The sequence below is a fragment of the Bombina bombina genome, chromosome 6 (assembly GCF_027579735.1).
Source record: "Bombina bombina isolate aBomBom1 chromosome 6, aBomBom1.pri, whole genome shotgun sequence".
Taxonomy (NCBI): domain Eukaryota; kingdom Metazoa; phylum Chordata; class Amphibia; order Anura; family Bombinatoridae; genus Bombina; species Bombina bombina.
This window is the reverse complement of record NC_069504.1, coordinates 1,106,287,283-1,106,300,706: the sequence shown is the minus strand read 5'-3', so window position 1 is coordinate 1,106,300,706 and position 13,424 is coordinate 1,106,287,283. Positions and strand designations below refer to the sequence as shown.

At 37.1% G+C, this 13,424-nt stretch overlaps 1 protein-coding gene across 2 annotated transcripts in view; it reads left to right on the top strand.

Annotated features, from left to right (window-relative positions):
- ARHGAP8 (Rho GTPase activating protein 8) overlaps positions 1–13,424 on the top strand; it is a 331,799-nt gene that overhangs the window by 157,445 nt on the left and 160,930 nt on the right. For both annotated transcript variants that reach the window (XM_053719040.1, XM_053719041.1), the window contains one exon: positions 1,553–1,684. In XM_053719040.1, coding sequence (XP_053575015.1) covers positions 1,553–1,684 — 132 coding nt within the window. The remainder of the gene's footprint in view (positions 1–1,552; positions 1,685–13,424) is intronic.

Here is a 13,424-nt window from a genome sequence, read left to right as displayed (position 1 = left end):
ATCTGCTAACAATTATTTGATTCATCAAATGTGGCAGACGATATTGAGAAAGATATTTGCTACTTCCAGCTTATCTTTCATCTTTATGAATAAATTATAATTTTATATATAATTGCATAAAATTGCCTTTACAATGCCAAACACCTTAGTGAAGCGATCACAACCATAGTACTTTAACATACTCGTGTGGGATTCTGGTGTCACACAATATTTCTTTAGCAATGTTGTGTTGGCTGCTTCACTAAAACCACAACAGTGGAGACTCAATCTGGAGTGGGCATCATTGGTGATAAAATTTGAGAAAGAAGAAGCCTGTGCAATTGTATAAACATCAGTTTCTGATTCTATCACAAGGATTAATTTGTGGGTCAGATGTTAAAGGGCTATTTAAAATCAAAATGTAATCAACCATAATGCTTAATTAAAGGGACAGTCTACTTCAGAATTTTTATTGTTTAACAGATAGATAATTCCTTTATTGCCCATTCTCCAGTTTTGCATAACCAACACAGTTATATTAATATACCTTTTACATCTGTGATTATCTTGTATCTAAGCCTCTGCTCACTGCCCCTTTTCTCAGTTCTTTTGACAGACTTGCATTTTAGCCAATCAGTGCTGACTCAACAGTCATGAGCACATTGTTTAGCTATATGGCACAAATAAACTATCACTGTTTACCTGTGAAAATGCACTGAAATAAGAGGCCACCTTCAAGGGCTTAGAAATTAGCCTATGAGCCTACCTAGGTTTAGCTTTCAACTAAGAATACCAAGCGGATAAAGAAAATGTGATGATAAAAGTAAATTGGAAAGTTATTTAAAATTACATGCCCTATCTGAATCATTAAAGTTTAATTTTGACTAGACTGTCCCTTTAAAGAGACAGTAAACGTAGATATTGTGTAGACAATATTGTGCAGTATGTGCATAACTTGTGATGGTTTTTGTGGCACTCACTTTTCTATCTTTTTTTTTTTTTTAATCAAAGGTTGACCCCAAAATCAATTACATTCCCCCTTAATAGACTGTCAGCTGCAGCAGTCTTTTTTTATTTTTTCTATTTGTAAAATCCCATCACAGAGTTGTTTTCAACATCTCGACATCACCACTAGCGCCATTCACTTTCCAGTAGAGTGCTCCCGTGATGAATGAAGCCATCATCTGCTTAGTCTAAACAGTATAAATGATCAGCTTTCATAGAGATTGTATTATCTCATGGTTATACTTTATTTCTCGAGATTGTTTTAACCAGATGGCTAGCGATTCCGAATTGTTTTTTGCCAAAAGAATGCAAAATCACATAAATTAACAGAAAAATAATGAATGTCATTCTGTTTTTTTTTGTATAAAAATTAAGACTATGCTTTATTTTTTAATGTTAAACATCTACATTTGATATAAAAATATTGTAATCATATAGGAAAGAAAAAAATGACTGCTGAACCATGTGTCATGTCAAGTGCTGTTATCCTTTTTTTTACACCTGCTCCTTTTAATATTAGTTTTAATGTACTGTTTAATATACACATGACCTTTATTTTTTATTTCAGATACTTGAAATATACATTAGACCAGTATGTAGAAAATGATTACACAGTGGTCTACTTTCATTATGGACTCAACAGCCGCAACAAGCCCTCACTGAGCTGGTTACAGACGGCTTACAAAGCGTTTGACAGAAAGTATGTAACATGCTCTCATGGATATCAAACAAATGCAAGCACAACACAGGTTTATCCAAAATATAAAAAATCTTTGTTAAATATGTGTTGCACAATTATTGGCACCCCTATGAATTTTTATATGAGAAAAATATATTTCAGGTATATTCCCCTTGATATTCTTTTTTTTTTTAGTACACCTGGGTAACTAGGAACAGGAAATTATTCACCCATATCTTCCGGTTTCAAAGGGGTATAAATACGAGGTAACACATAGGCCAAATTCACTTAGTCATTCATCACAATGAGTAAGACCAAGGAATATAGCTGGGATGTGTTGCAAAAGGTTGTTGAGCTTCACAAAATGGCAAGTTGCTATAAGAAAATAGCAAAACATACATTAAACTCAACACAAAAATGGTTTATTGACCACAAAATCAAGGACCTGCCATGGCCTTCCCATTACCCTGACTTAAACCCATTGCCCAATGTTGGTAATAATTATCTTTTTATAGAGGAAGAGGTTTCAGGGGCTTTGTAAATAAGAAAATGTTATAAATTTGTGGGTCTGGTTAATAATTATCCAAGGGTACTAAGAGAACTTTGATCTATGATAGTTACTCCATTTGCTGATTTATTTAGTCAGTAACTGTTAACAGGAGTTCTTCCAGAAGACTGGAAAACTGCTAATGCAGTCCCTCTTCATAAAAAGGGTAGTAGGGAAGATTCTGTTAACTAAGTCAGTAAGTTTAACCTCAATTGCAGGCATTGAATGTCTTTTAAAGGAAAGACTTGTCTTACTTTCAGGGAAACAACTATGAAGACAAAGGACCACATGCTTTTACTGATGGAAGATCATATAAAACTAATATAGTTAATTTCTTTTGACCATGTAACGGAATTTATAGACCAGGGAGTAGCCGTAGATGTAGCATATCTAGACTTTAGCAAAGCATTTAACACTGTCCCACACAACAAACATATTCACAAAATGTATTGACTTGGAGTAGATGCTAAGATTAAGTGGGTACAATGCTGGCTTAAGGATTGAAGGCAGAGGGTTTCAATTAATGGAGTACATTCAAAAGAGGGATCACTTACTAGTGGTGTTTCCCAAGGGTCAGTTTTTTGGCCTCTTTTATTTAAAATGTTCATTAGTGATATTGTAAATTGGCTTCAAGGGAAAGTTTGCTTGTTTGCTGATGATACAAAAATTTGTAACAGAGTTGATGTTCCAGGAGTTGTGGATTAAATGAGCAATTATATTAAACTGGAGGACTGGGCAAAAAATGGGATCTGAAATGTAATATTACCAAGAGCAAAATTATGCATATAGCATCCAAAAACCAAAAGGCAAATTATAGTCTCTATGGTACATTACTAACTGTAACTAAAGAGGAATAAGACTTGGGAATAATTATTTCAGATGATTTAAAATATAGTAGACAATGCAGTAATGAGACGAGTAAAGCCAGTTGAATACTTGGTTGCATTGGGAGAGGTATTAGTAGCAGGAATACCAGGGTTCTTATGCCACTTTACAGATCATTTAGGACTCATCTGGGATATTGTGTATAGTTCTGGAGACCATGGGGCCTATTTATCAAAGGTCTTGCGGACCTAATCCGACAGTGCGGATCAGGTCCTGCAAGACCTCGCTGAATGCAGAGAGCAATACGCTCTCCGTATTCAGCATTGCACCAGCAGCTCAGAAGAGCTACTGGTGCAACCCCCAAACCCTGCAGACTCGCAGCCAATCAGCCGCCAGCAGGGGGGTGTCAATCAACCTGATCGTACTCAATCGGGTTGATTTCCGGCGATTCCTGTCCGCCTCATAAGAGCAGGCGGATAGGTTATGGAGCAGCGGTCTTTAGACCACTGCTTCATAGCTGCTGTTTCTGGTGAGTCTGAAGACTCGCCAGAAACACGGGCCCACAAGCTCCGTTCAGAGCTTGATAAATGGGCCCCTATATCTCAAAGTATATAAATAAGCTAGAAACTGTCCAAAGGAGGTCTACTAAAATGGTACACAGTCTAAAATATAAAACATACAAAGAAAGACCCTATGATCTAAATATGTATAGTTTATAGGAGGGAAGGGAAAGAGGTGACATGATAGAAACATTCAAATATATTAAGGAACTTAATAAAGTGGAAGCTGAAAGCATTTTCAACAAAAAAACAAATGCCAAAACAAGGTGTCACAATCTTAAGTTAGTGAGATTCAGGAGTAATGCGAGGAAGCAGATTTTTACAGGAATGGTGGTGGATTCATGGAATAAACTTTCAATTGAGGTGATAAACACAGGAACTGTAAAAGAATTGAAAAATACCTCGGACATGCATACGTCTATCCTAAAAAAACACTAACATGTAATATGGGTAGACTTGATGGGACATGCATAAGGCTATCCTAAGAAAACAGTAACATGTAATATGGGTAGACTTGATGGGACATGCATAAGGCTATCCTAAGAAAACAGTAACATGTAATATGGGTAGACATGAGACATACATAAGGCTATCCTAAGAAAACAGTAACATGTAATATGTGTAGACTTGATGGGACATGCATAAGGCTATCCTAAGGAAACAGTAACATGTAATATGTGTAGACTTGATGGGACATGCATAAGGCTATCCTAAGAAAACAGTAACATGTAATATGTGTAGACTTTATGGGACATGCATAAGGCTATCCTAAGAAAACAGTAACATGTAATATGGGTAGACTTGATGGGATATGCATAAGGCTATCCTAAGAAAACAGTAACATGTAATATGTGTAGACTTGATGGGACATGCATAAGGCTATCCTAAGAAAACAGTAACATGTAATATGTGTAGACTTGATGGGAGATATATAAGGCTATCCTAACGGCTAGATTTAGAGTTTTGTCGGAAAAGACCCGCGTAGCTAATGCTCCTTTTTTTTCCCCCGCACCTTTTAAACAACGCTAGTATTTAGAGTTGTCTGAGGGGCTGCGTTAGGCTCCAAAAAGGAGCATAGAGCATAATTTACCGCCACTTCAACTCTCAAAACCAGCGTTGCATACGGTAGCGGCTAGCTGGAAAAACGTGCTTGTGCACGATTCCCCCATAGGAAACAATGGGGCAGTTTGAGCTGCAAAAAAACCTAACACCTGCAAAAAAGCAGCGTTAAGCTCCTAACGCAGCCCCATTGTTTCCTATGGGGAAACCGTTTCTAAGTCTGCACCTAACACCCTAACATGAACCCCGAGTCTAAACACCCCTAATCTTACACTTATTAACGCCCCTATCGCTGACACCTGCATTACACAATTAACCCCTAATCTGCTGCTCCGTACACCGCCGCAACCTACATTATCCCTATGTACCACTAATCCGCTGCCCCTAACACTGCCGACTCCTATATTAAATTTATTAACCCCTAATCTGCCCCCTCAACGTCGCCGCCACCTACCTACACTTATTAACCCCTAATCTGCCGACCGGAGCTCACCGCTACTCTAATAAATGTATTAACCCCTAAACTGCCTCACTCCCGCCTCAAAAACCCTATAATAAATAGTATTAACCCCTAATCTGCCCTCCCTAACATCGCCGACACCTTAACTTCAAGTATTTAACCCCTAATCTGCCGACTGGACCTCACCGCTACTCTAATAAATGTATTAACCCCTAAAGCTAAGTCTAACCCTAACCCTAACACCCCCTAAGTTAAATATAATTTTATTCAAACGAAATAAATTAACTCGTATTAAATAAAGTATTCCTATTTAAAAACTAAATACTTACCTGTAAAATAAACCCTAAACTAGCTACAATATAACAAATTATTATATTGTAGCTATTTTAGAATTTATATTTATTTTACAGGCAACTTTGTATTTATTTTAACTAGGTACAATAGCTATTAAATAGTTATTTACTATTTAATAGCTACCTAGTTAAAATAATTTCAAAATTACCTGTAAAATAAATCCTAACCTAAGTTACAATTAAAACCTAACACTACACTATCAATAAATAAATTTAATTCAATTAACTACAAGTACCTACAATTAAATAAACTAAACTAAATTACAAAAAAACAAACACTAAATTACAAAAAATAAAAAAGTTTACAAGAATTTTAAGCTAATTACACCTACTCTAAGCCCCCTAATAAAATAACAAAGCCCCCCAAAATAAAAAAATTCCCTACCCTAATCTAAATTAAAAAAGTTAACAGCTCTATTACCTTACCAGCCCTTAAAAGGGCTTTTTGCGGGGCATGCCCCAAATAAATCGGCTCTTTTGCCTGTAAAAAAAAAACACAATACCACCCCCCAACATTACAACCCACCACCCACATACCCCTACTCTAACCCAAACCCCCCTTAAATAAACCTAACACTACCCCCTGAAGATCTCCCTACCTTGAGTCGTCTTCACTCAGCCGAGCACCGATGGACCAAAAGAAGACATCCGGAGGCAGAAGTCTTCATCCTATCCGGGCAGAAGAGGACATCCGGACCGGTAGACATCTTCATCCAAGCGGCATCTTCTATCTTCATCCATCCGGAGTGGAGCGGAGCCATCTTCTTCCAGCCGACGCGGATCCATCCTCTTCTACCGACGCCTACTCGCCAAATGAAGGTTCCTTTAAATGACGTCATCCAAGATGGCGTCCCTCGAATTCCGATTGGCTGATAGGATTCTATCAGCCAATCGGAATTAAGGTAGGAAAAATCTGATTGGCTGATTGAATCAGCCAATCAGATTGAAGTTCAATCGGATTGGCTGATCCAATCAGCCAATCAGATTGAGCTCGCATTCTATTGGCTGATCAGAACAGCCAATAGACTGCAAGCTCAATCTGATTGGCTGATTGGATCAGCCAATCCGATTGAACTTGAATCTGATTGGCTGATTCAATCAGCCAATCAGATTTTTCCTACCTTAATTCTGATTGGCTGATAGAATCCTATCTGCCAATCGGAATTCGAGGGATGCCATCTTGGATGACATCATTTAAAGGAACTTTCATTCGGCGAGTAGGCATCGGTAGAAGAGGATGGATCCGCGTCGGCTGGAAGAAGATGGCTCCGCTCTGGATGGATGAAGATTGAAGATGCCGCTTGGATGAAGATGTCTACCGGTCCGGATGTCCTCTTCTGCCCAGATAGGATGAAGACTTCTGCCACTCCGGATGTCTTCTTTTGGTCCATCGGTGCTCGGCTGGGTGAAGACGACTCAAGGTAGGGACATCTTCAGGGGGGTAGTGTTAGGTTTATTTAAGGGGGGTTTGGGTTAGAGTAGGGGTATGTGGGTGGTGGGTTGTAATGTTGGGGGGTGGTATTGTGTTTTTTTTACAGGCAAAAGAGCTGATTTCTTTGGGGCATGCCCCGCAAAAAGCCCTTTTAAGGGCTGGTAAGGTAATAGAGCTGTTAACTTTTTTAATTTAGATTAGGGTAGGGATTTTTTTTATTTTGGGGGGCTTTGTTATTTTATTAGGGGGCTTAGAGTAGGTGTAAATAGCTTAAAATTCTTGTAAACTTTTTTTATTTTTTGTAATTTAGTGTTTGTTTTTTTGTAGTTTAGTTTATTTAATTGTAAGTACTTGTAGTTAATTTATTTAATTTATTTATTGATAGTGTAGCGTTATTTTTAATTGTAACTTAGGTTAGGATTTATTTTACAGGTAATTTTGACATTATTTTAACTAGGTAGCTATTAAATAGTAAATAACTATTTAATAGCTATTGTACCTAGTTAAAATAAATACAAAGATGCCTGTAAAATAAATATAAATTCTAAAATAGCTACAATATAATTATTCGTTATATTGTAGCTAGTTTAGGGTTTATTTTACAGGTAAGTATTTAGCTTTAAATAGGAATACTTTATTTAATAAGAGTTAATTTATTTCGTTAGAATAAAATTTATTTAACTTAGGGGGGTGTTAGGGTTAGACTTAGCTTTACGGGGGTTAATACATTTATTAGAGTAGCGGCGAGGTCCGGTCGGCAGATTAGGGGTTAATACTTGAAGTTAGGTGTCGGCGATGTTAGGGAGGGCAGATTAGGGGTTAATACTATTTTTAATTTTATAGGGTTTTTGAGACGGGAGTGCGGGGGTTTAGGGGTTAATACATTTATTAGAGTAGCGGCGAGCTCCGGTCAGCAGATTAGGGGTTAATAAGTGTAGTTAGGTAGCGGCGATGTTGGGGGGGCAGATTAGGGGTTAATAAATATTATATAGGTGTTGGCGATGTTAGGGGCAGCAGATTAGGGGTTTATAGGTATAATGTAGGTGGCGGCGGTGTGCGGTCGGCAGATTAGGGGTTAAAAATTTTTATTATAGTGGTGGCGATGTGGGGGGACCTCGGTTTAGGGGTACATAGGTAGTTTGTAGGTGTTAGTGTACTTTAGAGCACAGTAGTTAAGAGCTTTATAAACCGGCGTTAGCCCAGAAAGCTCTTAACTACTGACTTTTTTCTGCGGCTGGAGTCTTGTCGGTAGAGGGTCCACAGCTCACTTCAGCCAAGACTCTAAATACCAGCATTAGGAAGATCCCATTGAAAAGATAGGATACGCAATTGGCGTAAGGGGATCTGCGGTATGGAAAAGTCGTGGCTTGGAAGTGAGCATTAGACCCTTTCCTGACTGACTCTAAATACCAGCGGGCGGTAAAAAGCAGCGTTAGGAGCCCTTGACGCTGCTTTTGACGGCTAACGCAGAACTCTAAATCTAGGCGTAAGAAAACAGTAACATGGGAAGACTTGATGGGACATGCATAAGTTTATCCTAAGAAAACAGTAACATGTAATATGGGTAGACTTGATGGGACATGCATAAGTTTATCCTAAGAAAACAGTAACATGTAATATGGGTAGACTTGATGGGACATTCATAAAGCTATCCTAAGGAAACAGTAACATGAAATATGTGTAGACTTGATGGGACATGCCTAAGTTTATCCTAAGTAATAAGTAACATGTAATATGTACAGACTTGATGGGACATGCATAAGGCTATCCTAAGAAAACAGTAACATGTAATATGTACAGACTTGATGGGACATGCATAAGGCTATCCTAAGAAAACAGTAACATGTAATATGTGTAGACTTGAAGGGACATGCATAAGGCTATCCTAAGAAAACAGAAACATGTAATATGTGTAGACTTGATGGGACATTCCTAAGACTATCCCAAGGAAACAGTAACATGTAATATGTGTAGACTTGATGGGACATGCATAAGGCTATCCTAAGAAAACAGTAACATGTAATATGTGTAGACTTGATGGGACATGCATAAGTTTAACCTAAGGAAACAGTAACATGTAATATGCATAGACTTGATGGGACATGCATAAGGCTATCCTAAGAAAACAGTAACATGTAAATTTGGGTAGACATGATGGGACATGCATAAGGCTATCCTAAGGAAACAGTAACATGTAATATGTGTAGACTTGATGGGACATGCATAAGGCTATACTAAGAAAACATTAACATGTAAATTTGGGTAGACATGATGGGACATGCATAAGGCTATCCTAAGGAAACAGGAACATGTAATATGGGTAGACTTGATGGGACATGCATAAGTCTAACCTAAGGAAACAGTAACATGTAATATGTATAGACTTGAAGGGACATGCATAAGGCTATCCTAAGAAAACAGTAACATGTAAATTTGGGTAGACATGATGGGACATGCATAAGGCTATCCTAAGGAAACAGTAACATGTAATATGTGTAGACTTGATGGGACATGCATAAGGCTATCCTAAGGAAACAGTAACATGTAATATGTGTAGACTTGATGGGACATGCATAAGGCTATCCTAAGAAAACAGTAACATGTAATATGTATAGACTTGATGGCACATGCATAAGGTTAATCCCTAAGAAAACAGTAACCTGTAATATGTGTAGACTTGATGGCACATGCATATGGTTAATCCCTAAGAAAACAGTAACCTGTAATATGTGTAGACTTGATGGCACATGCATATGGTTAATCCCTAAGAAAACAGTAACATGTAATATAGGTAGACTTGATGGGACAGGCATAAGGTTAATCCCTAAGAAAACAGTAACATGTAATATGGGTAGACTTGATGGCACATGCATAAGACTATCCTAAGAAAACAGTAACATGTAATATAGGTAGACTTGATGGGACAGGCATAAGGTTAATCCCTAAGAAAACAGTAACATGTAATATGGGTAGACTTGATGGCACATGCATAAAGTTAATCCCTAAGAAAACAGTAACATGTAATATGTGTAGACTTGATGGCACATGCATAAGGTTAATCCTTAAGAAAACAGTAACATGTAATATGGGTAAACGTGATGGTACATGCATAAGACTATCCTAAGAAAACAGTAACATGTAATATGGGTAGACTTGATGGCACATGCATAAGGTTAATCTCTAAGAAAACAGTAACATGTAATATGGGTAAACGTGATGGGACATGCATAAGGCTAACCTAAGAAAACAGTAACATGTAATATGGGTAAACGTGATGGGACATGCATAAGGCTAACCTAAGAAAACAGTAACATGTAATATGGGTAAATGTGATGGGACATGCATAAGGCTAACCTAAGAAAACAGTAACATGTAATATGGGTAGACTTGATGGGCCTTTTGGTTCTTATCTACCATTTAATTCTATATTTCTATGTGTGCTTTTTGTTCTGCATGTAGATCGATAGTGTATTTGTTTTAAAACCAATCCCTGAGTATAGCAAACTGAGTTGTTGATACAGGTCATAATCAGATATGGTAGTAAATAAAGTGAAGTCATTTTAAGAATTCTCACACTATACATAAGCTGTTCTGAAGACTGAGACATTGGGGCTGATTTAACAATGTCTGGCGGACATGAAACGCTGCAGTGTATCATGTCCGCCAGACATTGCTTAATGTGGACAGCATACGCTGTCAGCATTCAGCACTGCACAAGCAGTTCTAGTGACCGCTGCTTCTTAACTGCTGTTTCCGGCGAGCCTGAAGGCTCGCTCGTAAACAGGGCAAGTTGGCCCCATTCGGGGCATAGTAAATTGGCCCCATTGTATTTGATACAAACATAGGCATATTATTCTGGCAACCTAGTTCTTGTCTTGAAAGATTCTATGTTTCGTGTGCTCAGAACAGCTCTATTATTTGCTGTTTGTCATCCAGTTTGGCCATGGTGTTATTAGCTAACACAGCATGTCTGATAAAAACTGCTGATGTGCTTTGTGCTTTTTATCTCATTTATGTGAGTACATCACAATTACATGACCTTCCAAATCACACCCTTCGCTTTACTGCAGCTTTTAATAAAAGTGCCCTAATAATTCCACTGTCATCTCAATATGGGGAACTTAGTATTGTTAGGTCTTCAAAGTGACTACAGAGGGGAATGGAATCAAATTAGTTCTGATAAAGAGACATCACAAGCAAGATGCCTGTAAAATATGTTATGATGGACACAATAATGTCACTGTGTATCCTCACATAATTATCTTAAAATCTGAGATCTCTGCTGCACAGAAAAATACAATTTAATTTGCACCTGCAGATCAGATTTAAAAAGAAACCCAAAATACTTAGGGCAATATTGTACATTTTGAAAAATACACTAAACTCAACTAAAAAAAAACCAAACACATTTATGGGAAAAATAAACTATCTATATATTATATCTATCTATCCATCCATATAGGTGAAATTGAAAAAATACAACTAAAAACCGTGTTTAAGTTCATACATGTTTTTTTTTAATATTACTATTTCACAACTTATTTTTGTCCTGTATCTTTAAGTCAAAGCACTGTATTGAGTCCTTTATAACTGAAGTGTTTGTGACAATCTAATACATAGATATGAAGAGAGATTTAAAAGACAAGCTCTCAAGAGATTTACTCCCTTTTTGAAGTCTGAAGTCTGAGAAAGGGAGTAAATCTTGTGAAAGCTTGCCTTTAAATATTATGTTAGTCCAATAAAAAAGGTTATTATTGTATACTGCAATGTTGACATCTTGTCTACTGGATTAATGTGGATATATATATATATATACAGTATAAATATTACTGGATCTGCACTCACATCTCATTGTAGTCCCTCCCCCAGGGTGCAGTAACAGTTAAACTTATTCCAATAGTATAGATATCCGCACTCAATGGATCTGTAGAAAGTATTAACAATTTGTTATGTAAACAGTAACATTTTGGGGTCACAGCTCCTTCATCAAAACTAGTGTCTGATGTGTTTTTATACACTATAGCCTGATGAGTTTACTGCTCTGTATAAATATTATGAGTATGTATACTCTGTTGAATGTGCTGTGTTGTATAATGACAGAATATCTGTACACTAATACTGAACATGCTGCACTGTAGAATGATGTATCTATACACTGATGAGTATGTATACTGTGCTGTGTTGTATAATGACAGAATATCTATACACTAATACTGAACATGCTGCACTGTAGAATGATGTATCTATACACTGATGAGTATGTATACTGTGCTGTGTTGTATAATGACAGAATATCTATACACTAATACTGAACATGCTGCACTGTAGAATGATGTATCTATACACTGATCAGTATGTATACTGTGCTGTGTTGTATAATGACAGAATAGCTATACACTAATACTGAACACGCTGCACTGTAGAATGATGATGTATCTATACACTGATGAGTGTGTATACTGTGCTGTGTTGTATAATGACAGAATAGCTATACACTAATACTGAACACGCTGCACTGTAGAATGATGTATCTATACACTGATGAGTGTGTATACTGTGCTGTGTTGTATAATGACAGAATAGCTATACACTAATACTGAACACGCTGCACTGTAGAATGATGATGTATCTATACACTGATGAGTGTGTATACTGTGCTGTGTTGTATAATGACAGAATATCTATACACTAATACTGAACATGCTGCACGGTAGAATGATGTATCTATACACTGATGAGTATGTATACTGTGCTGTGTTGTATAATGACAGGATATATATACACTAATACTGAACATGCTGCACGGTAGAATGATGTATCTGTACACTGATGAGTATGTATGCTGTGCTGTGCTGTATAATGACAGAATATCTATACACTAATACTGAACATGCTGCACGGTAGAATGATGTATCTGTACACTGATGAGTATGTATACTGTTCTGTGTTGTATAATGACAGAATATCTATACACTAATACTGAACACGCTGCACTGTAGAATGATGTATCTGTACACTGATGAGTATGTATACTGTGCTGAGTTGTATAATGACAGAATGGCTATACACTAATACTGAACACGCTGCACTGTAGAATGATGTATCTATACACTGATGAGTATGTATACTGTACTGTGTTGTATAATGACAGAATGTATAAACACTAATACTGAACACGCAGCACTGTAGAATGATGTATCTGTACACTGATGAGTATGTATACTGTGCTGTGTTGTATAATGACAGAATATATAAACACTAATACTGAACACGCAGCACTGTAGAATGATGTATCTGTACACTGATGAGTTTGTATACTGTGCTGTGTTGTATAATGACAGAATAGCTATACACTAATACTGAACACGCTGCACTGTAGAATGATGTATCTATACACTGATGAGTTTGTATACTGTGCTGTGTTGTATAATGACAGAATATCTATACACTAATACTGAACATGCTGCACTGTAGAATGATGTATCTGTACACTGATGAGTATGTATGCTGTGCTGTATAATGACA